At 45.1% G+C, this 18,354-nt stretch overlaps 1 protein-coding gene across 1 annotated transcript in view; it reads right to left on the bottom strand.

Moving 5' to 3' along the window:
* LOC144817857 (aquaporin-7-like) overlaps positions 1-15,664 on the bottom strand; it is a 153,937-nt gene extending 138,273 nt beyond the window's left edge. The window contains exons 1-2 of the mRNA XM_078674729.1: positions 15,054-15,664; positions 14,821-14,967 (exon numbers count right to left, since the gene is read on the bottom strand). Of these exons, the coding sequence (XP_078530855.1) occupies positions 14,821-14,928 (108 nt within the window). The 5' untranslated portion in view covers positions 14,929-14,967; positions 15,054-15,664. The remainder of the gene's footprint in view (positions 1-14,820; positions 14,968-15,053) is intronic.
* Positions 15,665-18,354: the final 2,690 nt, after the last annotated feature.

Raw genomic sequence — 18,354 nt, 5'->3', positions numbered from 1 at the left:
GAAATACAGGTCTCTGAGGAGGAACAACTCGGCACTACACCCTTACCCCATATAGATAGGGCAGTTACAGTAACAACTAGGGCTGACAGAGGGGCCGATCTGAGCATTCTAAGCTGGAACGTGGCGGGGCTTCACATTATGCTTGATAACCAGGACTGGCTTTGTATAATAAAGGAACATGATATAGTCATGTTCCAGGAGACTTGGGCCACCGAAGATTTATATATTGAAGGGTTCCACTGTTTTAGTGTAGTAGCTCCAAGTCCCAAAATGGGTAGACCATTGGGGGGCCTATTTATTGGGATTAATGTTGCCGCTGGAAGTAGTATTAAGGTCCTCTCTACGAACAGCCAAAATTATCAAGTTTGGTTTTTAAAAGGAGAGTTTGTTTTCACTTGGTACACTTTTACAACAATTACTTTTATTCTATTCCTAATAGGAACTTCATTGGGCTTTTTTATTTTATTTCAAATTTAGATACCCAGATTAATATAGAGGGACCTACAGGGAATGTGTTGGGGGGCGATTTTAATGCCAAACTCACTAATATGGAGCATGTTGCAGGGATAAGTAACTCCGGACCCTCCACTCGTAGGGGCACAATGTTCCTAAAATCACATAATCTGGCCAATGTTATGGATTTGGTGGGAGGCTTTATTGCAACTAACCACCCACCGTCAACCTTCAGGGGAAGGGGATGTTGTTCAACTACTGATTTTATTTTTATCTCCCCCTCTCTTGAAGATCAGTTAAAGGCCGGAGTGGTCATTGCCATGGATCATGGGGTGGGGATCACAACCCTATCAAAATAGTATTGAGCTCAGCTCCAAGACCCGTGTTCTCTTTGGAACGCGGGGCCACGAATCTTACACCTTCAACTGATAATTTAAGACTAATATGGAAGGGTATTGATAGTGGCGAAGTGTTCAAAAAATTACTTGAGGGTCATATGCACCTTGTAAATTCTTGCTTGTCATCGCAACCTATACATGCTGAGGTTATTCAGGATTTTTCTAAACTTTGCCAGGCCACAAAAACTCTCCTGTTAAAACCTGCACCTCTGGCAGGAAGTACTCCTAGATGGTTTGATCGAGACTGTACATTGGCCAATAGGAATCTTCATAGGGTCTTGTCATCTAACCCGAGGTGCCTTACAGATGTTCATTTGGCAAGAAGAGAATATAATACAGCGATTTCGAATAGGAAGAAAGTTCTCCTAATCGAAAGCTGGGAAACCCTTTCTGAGGCCGCTAGCATCAAAAAGGGTAGTATTTTTTGGTCTGCTGTAAAGAACCTCCAATCGATGGGCTGGTTATTAACACCTATTAGTTGTAACATCTCCAGTGAATCCTGGGAAAATCATTTTTCAAAAATGTACGCTACCCCCCAATCAGAGACAGATTATTATGAGCTCGGGCCACTTGCAACCATAGAGCTAACTATCTCTGAAGTGGAAGAGGCTATACACCAGAGTATAGGGAACAAGGCACCTGGGCCAGATGGGCTTCCAATTGATTTAATTAAATGGAATCCAGACTTTGGGGGCCGCTACTGAATTTAATAGTTCAATTCATGCCACTTTACCTGAAACATGGGCTAATAGTATCATAGTTTCAATTTTTAAAAAAGGAGACAGGTCCCAGCCTAGTAACTATAGACCACTATCACTAATTGATAATACACAAAAAATATTGAGGAGAGTTCTCTACAACAAAATTTTAACCTGGACAGAAGAGAATGACATTTTAGAGCCATGCCAACTTGGATTCCGTAGCAAGGTGGGTACTACAGAGCAATGCCTTAATCTTAACTTGATTCCCTGAAATACACAATTTCAGGGAAGTCTCCGGTCTATTTGGCCTTCATGGATTTGTCCTCAGCGTTTGACCTCGTCAATAGGTCAAAGCTGTGGACAATCCTTTTGGCATATGGGCTGGATAAGCCATTGGTACACTTTTTAGCGTACCTCCATAAAGACCTCCAGGCACAGGTGAGTATTGGCATGGGTGGGGAGGTCTCGGGTCCTATTAAGGTAGGAAGGGGGTGAGACAGGGTTGTGTCTTGGCCTCCCTTCTTTATATTATCTACATCAAGGGGTTGAATAGTCTATTGAAAACCGCAACTCATGACGTTCCCTTAGTTAATGGGAAACCAATTCCTGTGTTATTATACGCAGATGATGCGATTCTTATAGGCCGCACCCTGCGTATTTTAGTCCAAACTTTTGTTATGTATATGGATGGCTTGGACCTGTGTGTTAATTTAAAAAAATCGTTTTTAGTGTCTTGTGGTTCAGGGAAGCGACAGTTAAGTTCCATTGCAGTGGGCAGTCAGAAATTGACATGCACTCGCATATTTTCCTACCTCGGGTTGGTCTTTGCTGCGAACGGCTCCTGGACTGAGCATTTTGCTCACTCCAGGAGCAAGTCCTCAAAGGCCACAAATTCAATCCTTCGTCTTCCCCGCCCAATGACTACTGGAGCTATTTTAGCCATTCAAAAAAAATTACAAATTACAGTGCATTCCTGTGGCTACATATGAACTATTTGCAATGCCCCAAATCTCAATTTGGGCATTGCAAATAGTTCATGCATCCAGCAGGAAGAAAATAGGTTTTGCAGGAAACTGCTGGGCATTCCAATCTCTACCCCACAATACATTTACCATAGAGAACTTAATCTTGATTTTATATTTGACTTCATACGTGCTCGACCTGCCCTTTTTTGGCTATCAATATGGAACAATCAGGCTGTCTCCCTTACTAAAGAGATTATTAATGTCTGCGTTATGTGTGACAATGGGATGGATATCCCTTGGCTGAGTAGAGTGCAACAAAGTCTACGTAGTGTTAATAAGGAATATATGTTCTTAGATCCAAGCACAGCTGAAACTGTGTCTAAAAAGGAAGTAAGAGACACCCTCTATTATAACACAGAAAGGATAGATTTGGAATCTAAGAAATCTACTGTTCTTAGTTACATGACCATTGAACAGTATTATCATCCTCTACCTATATATCTCACTTTACCCATGAGTCACTGGGAAATGAGCCTATTCTTCGCTTAAGAGCAGGAACTGTCAGATTTGCACTGTGTTTTCCTCTTGGTTACCACTCCAATCTCAATCATACACTATGTCCCTGCAATGGGAAGAGTGGTCAATCAATATTACATTTCTTAATTTTTTGTAAATATTACACAAAATACTCAAAGTGGCTTTTAATCCAATTTTTTAAAAAGAGAGGGCCTATTATTCTGGAGAAGGCGTATTCGTGCATAGTATCTTTGGCTGATGAAGAATTGATTTTTCGCACAAGTACATTCCTCAGAATTGCCACTAGAGCACGCAAATCGATGTCTGATCCCTGAGATTTTACCCTTGTATTATTGGAGGTTGATATGATGTTTTTATATTAGTAACTTATTTATTTATTTAATATCAATGAAGTTACTCCTATTTTGTAATTAGTTTACTGTGATTTATCATTGTGAATTCTTATATTGCCATGTGTTCTCAAAACTCTCTGATTGTTATTTTATCTGTTATGATATTGCGCTTTTATGGGTACCAAGTTACCTGAATAAAGTTTATGAATGAATGAATGAACACTGATCAGTATTATTAGAGTTTAAGCTAAATAAAAGAGATTATATTTGAGTTTCTGATTTAAGATGAAAGAGCAAGATGAGAGACGGATGTCAATGGAGGATTCTGTACTGTTCTTAACTTGTTTCCAGCAACCACTGACTTTGTGTGGTTTTTCCTGTCTGTTTTTTGGTATGCAAACTCCTAATTTTGGAGTTGGGTATTAGACTCTGGACTTCTAGAACATCTCTCAGCCTTATGAGCTCTGCTAACAAAGCACTGCCATCCACCCGGTGTAAGCCTAGTACTGCAGGCCTGCCTAGACTCAATATCATTGCCCTTGGTGGTCAGTGAGGGACAGCCTGTCCTGCTGATGAGTTATGAAAACTGTGGAGCAGGACATGTCATCCCATTTAAAACACACCCTTCCTCTTGGAGGCTTCACCTGTCTTTCACACTTGTGACGTAGAATAGATGTCTTAGAGATTTACAAATGAGAGCAACATATAATCAGGTTTAACATTCATCGAAAACCTATCAGCGTTATCAGATCCTTAATGAATTAATAACATCTGGGAGAGGAAGATCCCAGTTGGAGTAGAGTTGCAATGCTACTTGTGTCTTCACCTTTCTTTAACAAACACAAACTAGTCTATTGTATTCCACCAAAAGACATATGTTACATCAGATTGACTTCCTCTGGATATTTTGTAAGTATATGCAGAGTATTGAAAATCCAAAGCCTCTTCAATATATTTTAAACAAGTCACTTTGTGAATATAGTGGTTTGAATTAAATGGCATCCTCTGCTTATTTGTAGCTTGGGTGGTGCCTCGGCTCACCATGGATGACCAACGGATTGTCATTTGTTTCCATGAGGATCCCTCTCTATATGGAGACAAGCACAAGCACTATTCGTGCCTCACCACCTCACACTTTAGAACTTGAGCAGTAAGACTCTTTCCCTATGCCCTCTAGTGTACATTGATTTATATCTTGACAAACTTTTCTTTCTCTGAATTTATCTGAGAACCTCTCTCTCCTTTGCTGCCTTGGACTGATTATTCTGTCACCTTTTCTGCCTTGCTCCTTTTCACGCTGCCTCCCCGACCTCAGTGCGGTATTGTGACCTGCCTTGAGCTGCTTTGAACTGCGCCCGATTTTAATTATTTACTCCCACAGCACCCGATTTTAATTATTTATTTCCATAGCGCTCCACCACCTCAGTAGTTGTGCAGTTTGTCTTGCAATAGTCCCAATTGTACCAATTAGCATACTAGCACAGCGCTAACCTTCCATAGCGCACTGTAACGCTGAGCTTTGTCTGTATTGCCTTGCATTTCAATATTTTGATTGTTTGTGCCCATTTACAGTTTCTTAGCGTGTCATTAATACTCTGTGCCCCAATCACTGCATAGGATTTGGCCGACTGCCATCTTGTTTAGTTTCTTGTTGTTGTTTAGCCTTCCCTCCCCGGATATCCACCCCGCCTCCCGCCTCCCAGCTGCTCCGCCCTCGCCCCTCCCCCTCCAATATCCATATATGACTGATGTCTCTCCGCGCAGCGTTCACGCGCAGCCGTCGCGCCCCATTCGCGCCGCAGGTGCGCCAAAGGTAAGCCCGTCTGCGCCCGTCCGCGCCCAGCGCCTGTCCCCCTGGTTCCCGCCGCTCCCAACCCACTAGAGTCACTTATGACGCCGCAACTCTCCTCGCCTTCAACCCCGGACGAGCACCACAATGCTGCGAAGCCGTCCCAGGTCGTTCCCATGGACCTTTCGCCTGCCTCTCCTGTAAGTTCAACTGCTCCAGGACCCTCACCAAATCCAACCCCTCCACACACAGATCCGACTCTAACCGCCTGAAATGCATCCTGCTCAACACCCGCTCGGTCCACAGACACGCAACGGAACTCTGGGACCTACTCGACACTGCGTCACCGGACATCGCCTTCCTTACAGAAACATGGATGAACACATCATCTGCACCCGACATCGCCATAGCCATACCGGACGCTTACAAAAATCACCCGTAAAGACCGCACCAATCAAACAGGAGGAGGCATCGCCATCATCCACAAGAACACCATCAAAATCACGACCAGCTCCGAGGATAATCTTGCAACGGCCGAATATCTCCACTTTCAGATCCATACCAACCCTAGGACCACTCTTAGAGGCACCCTCATCTACAGGCCTCCAGGTACCCGCAATCAATTCAGCGATGACATCACCGACTTCGTCTGCCCACATGCCCTCGCCTCCGAGAACTACATTCTTCTAGGAGACTTCAACTATCACCTTGAAAACAAACACGACAGCAACACCACCACCCTTCTGGACAACCTGGCCAATCTCGGACTCAAACAACTTGTTGACACCCCCACCCATGTTGCCGGACACACGCTCAACCCTATCTTCACCTCCAGCAAGCATATCTCCTTCGATCGCACCACAGCTCTCCATTGGATGGACCACAGCTGTGTTCACTTCAGCTACAAAACCACCCTGACCCACAACCGCCCACAACCTATTCCTCGGATAAACTGGAACAAAATCACCTCCGACCAACTCCTCACATCACTCAACCAAAACCCTCCCACCCTCTCATTGGACCCAAACCAAGCGGCCACCAATCTCAAGCAATGGATCACCCACAGTGCTGACGAATTAGCACCCCTGAAAAAACACCAGATCAAATCAGACTGCAAAAAGGCTCCCTGGTTCAATGATGACCTTAAAAAATCTAAGAAGCTATGCCGCACCCTGGAGAAAACGGAGAAAATACCCAACCACCGACAACATGTCCATCCTCAAGGCTGCCACCAGCAAACACCACCAACTGATTCGATCCGCTAAGAAATCAGCATTCAAGGATCGTCTTGACAACAACAATCACAACAGCAAGGAACTCTTCAACATCGTCAAAGAATTCACCAACCCCACCGCAGCATCTAACGACATCACTCCCTCCCAAGACCTCTGCAATGCGCTATCCTCCTTCTTCTACAACAAAACTGCCGACATCCACAACAGCTTCGAGAATACTCCCAGCTCCCAACAACCCCCACCCCCCTCAGATCCTACTCCGCCAACTAACAACCTCACCGTCTGGAACCCAATCACCACTGAAGACACCATCCGCCTAATGAACTCCATCCACTCTGGCTCGCCAACCGACCCCTGCCCCCACCACATCTTCAACAAAGCGAACTCCATCATCGCACCCCATCTCCGTGATGTCATCAACTGCTCATTCAACTCTGCCACCTTTCCAGAAAGCTGGAAACACGCCGAACTCAGCGCCCTTCTGAAGAAACCCACAGCAGACCCCTCTGAACTTAAAAACTACCGACCCATATCTCTCCTCCCATTCCCGGCCAAAGTCATCGAAAAAGCCGTCAACAACCAGCTCGCCGCCTTCCTTGAATCCAACAACTCCCTCGATCCATCTCAATCCGGATTCCGAGCCAAACACAGCACCGAAACCGCCCTCAGTGCAGCAACAGACGACATCCGAACACTACTGGACAACGGTGAAACTGTGGCCCTCATTCTACTCGACCTCTCCGCCGCCTTCGACACAGTCTGCCACAGCACCCTTATACAGCGCCTCAGCAACATCGGAATACAAGGAAAAGCCTTGGACTGGATCACCTCATTCCTCGCTGGGAGAACTCAAAGAGTACGACTTCCCCCATTCAACTCTGAGGCCACCGAAGTCATCTGTGGAGTACCACAAGGATCTTCACTCAGTCCCACCCTCTTCAACGTGTACATGAGTCCACTCGCCTCCATCGCGCGTCAACACAACCTTAACATCATCTCTTACGCCGACGACACCCAGTTAATCCTTTCCCTCACCAAAGACCCTAACACCGCCAAAACCAACCTTCACGATGGCATGAAAGAAGTAGCCGAATGGATGAAACAGAGCCGCCTAAAACTCAACTCAGACAAAACGGAGGTGCTCATCCTAGGATCTTCCCCCTCTTCCTGGGACGACTCTTGGTGGCCTTCCGCTCTGGGCACAGCACCCACACCCACAGACCATGCACGTAACCTTGGATTCATCCTAGACTCCTCTCTCTCGATGTCCAGACAAGTCAACGCAGTCTCATCATCCTGCTTCAACGTACTTCGCATTCTCAAAAAGATCTTCCGTTGGATCCCCCTCGAGACAAGAAAGACTGTCACCCACGCACTGGTCACGAGTCGACTGGACTACGGCAACACACTATACGCCGGAATCACAGCAAAATTACAGAAAAAACTCCAACGCATCCAAAACGCATCAGCGAGACTCATATTAGACATCCCTCGCCAAGCTCACATCACCGGACACCTAAAAGACCTCCACTGGCTTCCCGTCAACAAAAGAATTACATTCCGCCTTCTCACCCACGCACACAAAGCCCTTTACAATCTAGGACCCGAATGCCTCAACACTCGACTGTCCTACAAACCCACCCGCCAACTAAGATCGTCCAACCAAGCCCTCGCCGCCGTCCCGCGCATCCGAAAATCCACCATGGGTGGCAGATCCTTTTCCTTCCTTGCTGCCAAGACCTGGAACTCACTCCCCACTCACCTCCGCCTTACTCAGAACCACATCTCCTTCAGAAAAGAACTTAAAACCTGGCTATTCGACAAATAATGAACACCCTACCCAAGCGCCTTGAGACCCTCTGGGTGAGTAGTGCGCTATACAAATACCCGAACTTGAACTTGAACTTGCCTTGATTTATGGCAAGAAGGAGGACAACATTATAGATTAACTTGTATTTACTACCTCCAAACAGCAAACACAAGCAGTCACTGCTGTTAGTTTAGCTGGGGCTTTTTTCTTTTTCTATGACCTTTCAGTAGCTTCATCAGCCTGAAACGCTCTAGAATTCATTTAATATTTTGGTTACACATTTTCTGGAATCTAAACCACCAGTGAAATTGAGCTTCTCAGTTTGCTGAAGTTCCCTGGTAGTTGTCAGATTTTGTGACTGCTAAGTGTGGATATAAAACCTCAGAATCTGGTTGGCGTCAAAATTATTTTTTACTTTGAACTGAATTGCTTGATATGGGAGTCTAGGGTGCCCCATCTGGTGTAAAATAAGCCAACTTGGAGCCAGAAGAATACTCTGCACAAGAGCGTATGGGGTGGGAGGGAGTTCATTTACTCCAAAGAAGTTGGCCCGCCGGTGGACGCAGAAAAAGTCGCTGTCAAGAAATATATGGGATAATGAGTCTAGGTAAGAAGTGCCAGTATAGTGGGGGTTGGCTTACGGCAGTACAATGTGATGGCCCTAGCTTGACCACAAGGGGGCCTGCATGTAAAGGTGGGAGCCACTCCAGTCAATGATGCTGACAGATGGGTGAGGGTGGAGGGAATAGTGGCCTACCATCTCCACATTCTCAATGAATGATAAGATACCACACAAGGAGGACCCTCAAAGTTCCCCTTCTATGTTTGTAAAATATTAGCAGACACATAGAATCCTCTGTTTTTCCCAGTTGCCTTGCAACGAGCCAAGCGCAGAGAATCACATCTGACATGGTGTGCTGTCTCCATATGTAAGGTGACTTCTGATATTTGTTGATACAGGTTGTGGTCTGCTCTGCACACTGCTTAGGAGCAGGAGTGAACGGTCATCTGAAATTTAGCGCTTTTACCAAATAATCTAAAAATACATCATGGCATTCTATGTTGGAACACTTTATATGAAATTAAACTACTGCTGCACAATTCTCTAGTTTATACGCAGATGTAGGAAATTGGGGTACTAGTTGAAGTGGTGAAACGCTACTCAGCAACCACAACTCTTGTCAGTGTGAAACACACGCAAACCCCAAATTAACTTGAGCTTAACCCTCTGGTAGCTTGCCACAAAAGCAGTCAGACTTAACTTAGTGGCTGCATGTAAAGTGTTTATGAAGCACACAAACAGTAATAAAGTGAAAAAACAAACCAAGAAAAATCCCACACCACTTTAGATAAATAAAGTGAAATTAAATAAATGATTTAATACCAATACGACAAAAATCCAACCAGTAGAACTGGAGATTTGCAATTTTAACACTTTAGGTAAAAATAGTTCCTAAAACACAAAGGGCCAACTGTGGTTATCTGGTCGCGCTGGACCGGGACAAAGTCACAAGCTCAGGCAGACCGTGATGGAGGGCAGGCCAGATACAGGGACCAAGTTAGGTCCTCTGAACAAAGTACCTTGTGTCCTTTGTGCGTGGTCTGCGCACTGTTGCTTTGGGAGGCTACATGTCTTCTGGCGTCAGTTCCAAGGAAGGTGTGCGGCCAGGCTTTGCTGGGCTTTGAGTTGCTGTGCGACAGTTCCGGTGAGCCTTACGGTGAAGCTTAGCGGGGTTTTGCATCAGTCTGAGTTGGTTCCACTGTAGCTGGCAGCTGTGCTGCGAGGCTTTGTGGGGCTTTGCATTACTGCGGGTTGATTCTGATAAGGCTGGCAGCTGTGTGGGAAGGCTTTGTGGGGCTCCGCGGCACTTAGCATTGCTTCGTATCAGTTCCATTGGAGATCACAGCTGGGCTGTCAGAGCACCACTGTCCCTACTTTCAAGGGTCCAAGAATGGGAAGGCACTACTTGGGGAATTAGGACGCACAGCAGTCAGAGTCCAGGTGCAGGGTTCCAGAAGGGTGAAGCCTTTTCTCTCCCTGAAGCTCTGATCAGGACCCCAGCCAACTAGCCTTTTGAGTCACTCTGGTGGTCCTGGCCCTGGGTTCAAGATGCAGGACCAATCCTTCTCACTCAGACAGCAGGGCAGCACAGTAGTAGTCCCTCTTACGCCAGAGCAGCACATCAGTCCTTCTTTTGAGTCTTCCACAGGTCCAAATGTGTACTGAAGAGTTGGGTCTGAGGGTTCACTATTTATCCTTGGTGCCAGCTTTGAATTGGAGAGGTTTCTGGAGTTTTCCACCCCAAAAATGCCTGAAATTCCCTTTATCCCTGCCCTGGTCCCGGCTTATCTGGGGGCACAGCAGACTAGTGTGAAACCCTTTGTGAGTGTGCTGAGGCAGAGAGTTTGTGATGTGCAAGTGTGGCAGATTACAGCTCCTCCCCCGATCCTGACAGAGATTGCTCATCCTGATAACACTTATTCCCCCTTTGTCTCACTGTCTGGGAGTAATGCAAAAAACAACAACTGTCAACTACACTTAGTTATGTAACTTAGGATACAGGCACCAAATGGTTGGTAAAAGAAAATGACAACTTTCTAAAAGTGGTATTTTTGGAAATGTGACATAAAATCCAACGTTATCATTAAATAGGGTTTTAAATTACAATTCTTTAGACACCAAACTCGATATTCCTACCTGCTCCCAATTCAAAGTTCTCACTTATTTAAATGTAATAAGGTAACCAAATGTTATCATATGGGAGAGGCAGGTCTTGCAGCAGTGAAAACTAATGTAAGAGTTTTTCACTACCAGGACATGTAAAGGTTAAAAGCATATGTCAAACCTTTTAAATACAATGCCCCCTGTCCCATGGGTTGTTTAGGGCCTACCCTAGAGGGGACTTATATGTCATACAAATGAAAGGTTAGGCTTGACAAAACGTTTATTTTGCCAGGTCGAAATAGCAGTTTAAAACTTCACACACAGGGTGCAATATAAGGCCTGAGATATGTTTAAAAAGGCTACTTATGTTGTTGTCACAATCAGTGCTGCAGGCCCACTAGTAGCATTCCATTTACAGGCTCTGCGAATACCCATGAAGTTGTAACCATGTGGAGGATTCACAAAACATATTACAATACCTTTGTTACACAACTGGTCTTTCATGTGGGAGAAAAACACAGTCTTGATGTCTTAGGGCCGGATTTATAGTTTGGTGGATGGCTTACTCTGCCACAAACGTGAAACAGTAACTAGTCTGCAATATTTCAAGTGCCATTGTCTATAATGCAATTGTCATATTTGAGACAGAGTAACCCGTCTGCTGAAATTGTTATTTTGAAACCAACACAGTGAGCTCATGCATTACCCATGTTTAGACCAGGGCCATCACAAGGAGGGGAGCAGCCAGACTATTTGCACCAAGCCCCACTCTTTTCATGTTCCTGCAATGCCTCTGCTAAATCTATTTAAATATCACTAAAGAAGCATTTGTTATATACTCTTGCGGAAAACCTTAGCAGCCGCTAGCTGCCAACACAAAACTAGTGAGGGGCCCTGCATCGGTTTTGTGACCTTAGCACTACAACAGTGTTTGACAAACCTGGTCTGATAATTTTTTTTTGGTATTAGTGCGGGTGCTATATGCAGGAGACAATGGAGGTTCTCCTTGAGACCTGCACTGGTGGTGGAATATCCAGCGGGCAGTGAGCCAGAGAGACCCCTTGTGATGGTCAGGCCCAGGTGTCGAGCTCGGCTCCCTCAGCGGAGTATGCAGAGTTTCACCAACTCCGCACTCCATTGGGAAAGTGGAGTTCAGGTAAAACTCCAACTCCGGGGCGGAGTGGAGCTAGTCCCTGCCATGCCGAATAAAAAATAGGAAAAAAAACTCCACTTATCTGCTCTGGCGTCTCCGTGCTGCCCTCCTCCTCGCCGTGGTCTCTCCTCCTCGCTGTCCTCGTCCTCGCCTGTCGCAAACCCCTACGCTGTACATCTTGCGTGGACTGCGCATGCGTGCACGCAGTTCATGCAAATCGTACAATGTGTGGGTTTGCGACCGGCGAGGACGAGGACTGACAAGAGGAGAGACAATAGCGAGGATGAGGGTAGCCCCGAGATGCCAGAGCGGGTAAGTGTTTTGATTTTCATTTATTTTTTTATTGGGGGGTTGGAGCGGAGCGAAGTTCCACAGAGGGTTTTTTTTACTCCATGGAACTCCGCAGAGTGCCACTACGTGTACTCCGCCCAGGGTTAATGATGACGCGACACCACACTGCCCCTCTGCAGATTGTTGTTGTTGTTGGGCCTTTTAATCTCCAGGGTTAATAGGAAGGGATTACTTTAGTCCTCAGTATGAGTGCTTTGAAATTTTGATTGGCTGATAACAGGATTTGCTGGTCCCATCGGAATTACAAGATCAGTGGTAAATCTGTGGCTCAGGGGTTTTTCATCCGGGGGCTTCGCCTACTGAAAGTGGGTGAAACTTCTTGGTAAAGACCACTGCTCTCCTGTGCAGGTGCAGCTTAATCCACCAGTCAGAGAGGAGGCACTCTAATGGCCTTATGACCAGTGCCACGGTTTTTGTAACGCTATATCCAGGGTCATTGGAATTAAGTAATTGGGCAGTCGCTGCAATTTTCACATTGTTGTAGATTTGCCACATAATCCATCATCTGCTGCATAATGTGCATATTTTAGCAACAACAACAAAAAATCCGGCTGATATGGTTCGATAGTTAGTAAAAACTCAACGACACATGTTGCCACACAGTGAAAGTCCCTTTGCAAAGGTTGATTGGTCACCTTTCTGTAGTTATTGCTATATTGGATGTTACACTGGTACTACTGAGGTACAACTAATGCTAAAACAGTGTTAACAAGCTTCAAAACGACAAAAACATAAAGTAATACTATCACAAAAAGTGCCACATAATGTGCCTTTTGTTGCAGCATAATTTATCAAGCAAGCCGCATAATTTAACCCTCCCCCGCCGCAAACTTCCAGTGACTCTGGGTATATACCCCCGAGTTACTGAAAAGGGGTTTTCCGTACCTCAAGTGGGAGGAGCACCAGGTGTTTAAAAAAAGTACCTGAGGGTACCTGCAGATGTGATGAATTTCAAAGGAAATTGGTAATTTCGAAACTGCTTCTCCCAGTAATTCTATTTTTTGCGTAACGAGACCTCATTACCTCACCTATCATAATGTTATTTTTAAACCGCAATATAGTTATTATAATGTGATGACAGGCGTTCCACCAACAATCCACGCCTCCCCTCGTAAACAGTGGTTTCTCCCAGTCTGACTATTCCTTTCCTTCCGCCCGCGTCAGCAGTGAAACTGCATTATCACAGGTGAACTTTGCGACATTCCAGCTCACTTCTTGGCAATCATCCACCACGAGGCCTGTGACGTTCCCGGCAGCGCTCACGAGCCTCCGTAGTTTCAGTAACATCAAAGGCATGCGGAGACATGATGGGAACGCTGGCCTCTGCCAGCGCGTAGGGTTGCCTAATCACCCAATGTCGACACAGCATCATGCTTCCAGTGCTGGGCTTTCATTGAAGGACCCGATGAACTCTGGGAGTTGTAGTCTTTGGAACTAATCGGATTAGTGCGCGATGAGTTCTGAAGGGAAAGCCCAGGGCTGAAACATTGTATCCTGTTGACAGGAAACAATGTGGCATCACTGCTTCCACGTGGAGGAAATGCGTGGATTTTACCCAAAGCAGAGTTTGACAAAAATTCAAAATATATTTTAAGAGGGATTCTCTACACGACTCGCAGCACCCATAGCCCTTAATGTTTCAACTCGAGGGGCTGGATTGTATTGATTGCCCTGCTGCTGCGGTAATTTAGCTTGTAGATTTGCATTACTTGGCAAGGGACAACATGTGATTTGCACTGTCTGACGAAAGCAGACGTGAGATTTTGATCTGTTAGTCTGTTCGGGTGTCGGTGCAAATATCAGTGCATTCTTTCAAATACGGATTTGTTGGAACAAAACTGCACTAGAAATAAACTGCACTGGGACAAGTGCAGTCTGTCCTGTCCAGGAATTGTTATTACAGGGTTAAACGAACACCGATGCAATCGATACAATACCGAAAAGTGAGTGCAAGATTGCATCGGGCGATGCAATGTGGTTATTATGGGAATTGTGGTGCAAACCAGCACCGATTCAATGCATGTCATCTATTCATAGAAACCTTGATCATGCACACACAAGAAGGCGCTTCCAAGAAGGTGTGAGATGCTGGCGAGATGTCAGGCCACTATCCAGATATACTACATACGAGCATCCAAGGACATTTAATTCACATTTCAATAACCCTTCAACTCACACAGATTCTTAGTCTAAAATGTGAAAAAACAACATCACTGACTTAATGAAACTAACCTGTTCATAAACATTGTGGTTTGCACACGTTCATTTCATTCACTTTTCGACTGCTAATCTTAGCATTTGACCGCATGCCTTTGTAAGTCACACATTAATAATTACTCAGTACATACAACCTCTCTGCGATAGGGCAGCAAACACAGTCATCACTGCTGAAAACACCACGCGACAGGCGGAAAAGGAAGCTCTTCCTTACCATCATGACAAAGGTGGACAGCATCTCGGCCATTGCCTCCCTGACCGTCTGGTTCTTGATTCTTAAACATTTCCTTACTCTTGTGCGCAGGGCACCTGATACCGTCATTGCGCGGTGGAGGCTTGGGTTGCCTTGGCGAGTCGTCCGCTGCAGAGGAAGGAAGTTATACTTTGATACTTGCATATGACCGCTCTCACTGTCCCTGGTTAAAGGCTAACAACACGTGCTCTTACCTCAAGGCTCTTCTTCCCGCTGCCTTAACCGTCCAAGACCAACATTGTAGCAATCGTCTCAGAAGAGGGCTGTTGCGTTGTTTGGTTGGCCGCTTGAATAGCTCCAAGGTCCACCGTAGATCTGATCCTCATCAAACGAGAGCGATAAACACAAAAGGGGGTGTGTTGTACAACTCCTCAGGCAACTCTGATAGTGGAAAGGCAACTGTATTGTCCTTCCAGTGAATATCATGGACTGCTTCTCCGTTCCCTGGAAACCTCGAGCTACCTCTTATCAATGTTTGCACTTCCCGCTCATGGATGGCTTCGGCAGACCACAGGTCGGTCATGCGTTGGGGAGGAAAGAAGCTGGACTGTTAAGCGTAAATAGATCAGGGTGTCAGTATCGGAGGGTCCAGGTTGCTAGCATCTAGAGATGTTTACGGTAAATGCTTGAGGGACTGCGTGTGTTTGGGAAGTCACCATATGTGAGGATCTCAGTTCGATTAAAACGCAGTGACTGTACCGTTGATGTTTATGCTAAGCAAGGTGTTTTGATAGGTGTGTTCATTTGGAGTCGCTGAAAGCAGTGCCTCATGCGTAGATCATTGTTTGTTTCTTGTTAATGACTTGGCCACCAGCCTAGTTTGAATCCGTTTATGTACTCCAGAGCCTCTCCCACAAGCAGAGCCTTTGATAGCCTGAAGGATTGGCTGGCGTCTCACTACACAATCCACACATAAAGATTACCCTTGCACAATCCCAGTACGATTAGCTTAAGGTTTACTTTATTCACCTAAATAGCCTCTTAAAAAATAAAAAAGTAAATCATTAAAATTATATGATAAAACTGCTTTGTACAAAGGTGGAGATTCACATCTCCAACTAATGAGAATTGAAATTTGCGATCAGCTGCCTTCAGCAAAGACTAAAATTAAATGATAAATCATTCAAAATAATTGGCATTAAATACAGTCATAACTATCCAGATTTTAGGCACTTCAATCTTTTTCCCAAATGCACTCACTCTACCATTCGTCATTGAATTTGTCTCACACGTATTCATACTAGGATCCACTGAAGACCTGTTTCCCTTTCCGTCCACATCAGAACCATCTACGCATTCAGGTACTGCATCACCTGCCACATATTCGGTCTTCTCTACACTCACTTCTTCCTCTCTGTTCCTTTCCACATCACAATTTCCCCCTCTTATTCACCTGCCACCAATAGTTATTCCTCCTCCTTTGACTACCAGCAACATTCAAACCTTCCCATCTAGCTACAGCAGTCCTACTCATTTGCCAGACATGTCCAAACAGTAACTTCACTGAATTATTTTGCATTTTAGTAATCTGCTTAAGATCACGGAAAACACTTTCTCCCATAGGACTTTTCCTTTCCTTCTTTACACGTACCCAATGTCCCACATGGAGCTTTACCCCCTTACACCATGTCTGATATCACAATACACCTCATCCTTGTTCAATGATGCTTCAATTCATATTTTACCCTCATCGGGTCCAGATGCAAAACCCTACTCTTAACCAATTCACCCAGTATTACTCTTTGAGTAAGGAATCCGACCCCTCACAAGTAGAAAAGGGCTTTATCCCCTGGATTCTAGGACTGCGACTCTATAAGACCACCCCATTGTTTTATCCTCATTCCAACAACTTTTGTTGTTGCTATTTGCTAAATGTATGATCACTTTGATGTCACAATTCACTCACTCAACAACTCCATTATCTCTTGGATGATATGATGTGGGAAATCATGCTTGCCTTGAGAGCCTGTGATTTTCCTCCATCTCTTTTGTTTTCACTTAAATATTCTTTTTCTTCCTGTTCCTCCTCATAGTCTTCCTCATTCCCTTGCTCAAGCTCCCCTGCCTCTGCCCTTGCCCATGGTGACTTCCTGGAATAATTTCCATCCTCTCCTCAGCAACTGATATTTGTCCAAAAATGTAGATAGTTGTGACTATTACCTGGCTCCAACATGTTGCTTCCTTTAGTCTCTGATACATCCGTATCCTCTCCTATTTCAGAACAGACCTCTTATAGTGTGGAATCATATTGAACCTGTCCGGGCATTTCACTTAGCTCCTGTCCATGCGTGCCATCATTTTTGTGGTTAAAAGTGAGAATGCTCCCGTTCCCATAGTCATAGCAGTCTCTTTGTATTTTGATTCGTTTGCATGCCTTGATCTCCTCTTCATATTTCTCTAATTTCACTTCAATTTCTCCTAAAAACTTCTCCATGGCCTCTTTTTCAGGTCTTGTTTCTAATTCTTCTTTGATGGTTGGTATCTCCTTCATAATGTCCCCCCTGTCTGACCAGGAGAACTTAATTAATATTTCCAACTGTCTTTTAGAGCTGGCTGCAGAATTACTTGCCCATTTCTCAAGCATTTTTGGAATGGGTATTCGTATGATGGAACTATATAGATATGTTGCCCGAGCGGGCCATTATCTTCTCCATATGATTTTGTAAGGATGTACCTTCTCACCACTTAGGTTGCATCTCTTTACATAGTTTCTCAAGTTTCTTAAATTCATTTCAAAGTTCCTGGCGTTTATAGGTTGCTTTTCCGTGCCTGAACCTATTGAATACATGTTTGTGAATAGTGTTTGTGCTTATCTCATTCTCCGAGTCTTCTTGGTTCTCCGTCATTGTCAGTAGGAAGCCAGTTCAATGTTCATGTATCAGTGGTTCAATTGTCTGCAGTACCATAACCATTCGCCCCCTGTCCAGTTGGTCAGGTTCCCCCTGCTGCTGTGGTTGGATATGCGCAAATAGGTCTAGTTGTGCTTATGAGACACCAGACCCGTGCACGGGTACAGCAACAATGCAAAGAAGCACCAAGCATGCCACCTCCAACGGTGGCATGGGTTGGGCTTCCACATTTTCCCCAAACAGCACAGACCATCCCAGAGATGTCCCAACAAGCCGAGCGCTCAAATGACATCACTGATATCACTGGTGACAACATTCACAGAACTACTCGCATACTGTCTCACCCACCCACACACAACCTCTCATTCACCCACTCACATACCCCTATACCCACTCACCCACCCACTTCCATGTCCACAGAGCCACTCACACACCCACCCACTCACACATACAGCCACTTACACACCGACTCAGGTACCCATACACCTACTCACACAGTCACTCATTTACCCATACAGTCACTCAGGCAGCCACTTACTCATCTATGCAGCCACTCACACACCCACTCACTCACCAAAACAGCTGCTCAGACACCCAGTCACTCATCCATACAACCTCTCAACAGAGCCACTCACACACCCACACA

The sequence above is a fragment of the Lissotriton helveticus genome, chromosome 2_1 (genome assembly GCF_964261635.1).
Source record: "Lissotriton helveticus chromosome 2_1, aLisHel1.1, whole genome shotgun sequence".
Classification (NCBI taxonomy): domain Eukaryota; kingdom Metazoa; phylum Chordata; class Amphibia; order Caudata; family Salamandridae; genus Lissotriton; species Lissotriton helveticus.
Note: the sequence above shows the minus strand (reverse complement) of the source record. Positions and strands in the feature narration are given on the sequence as shown.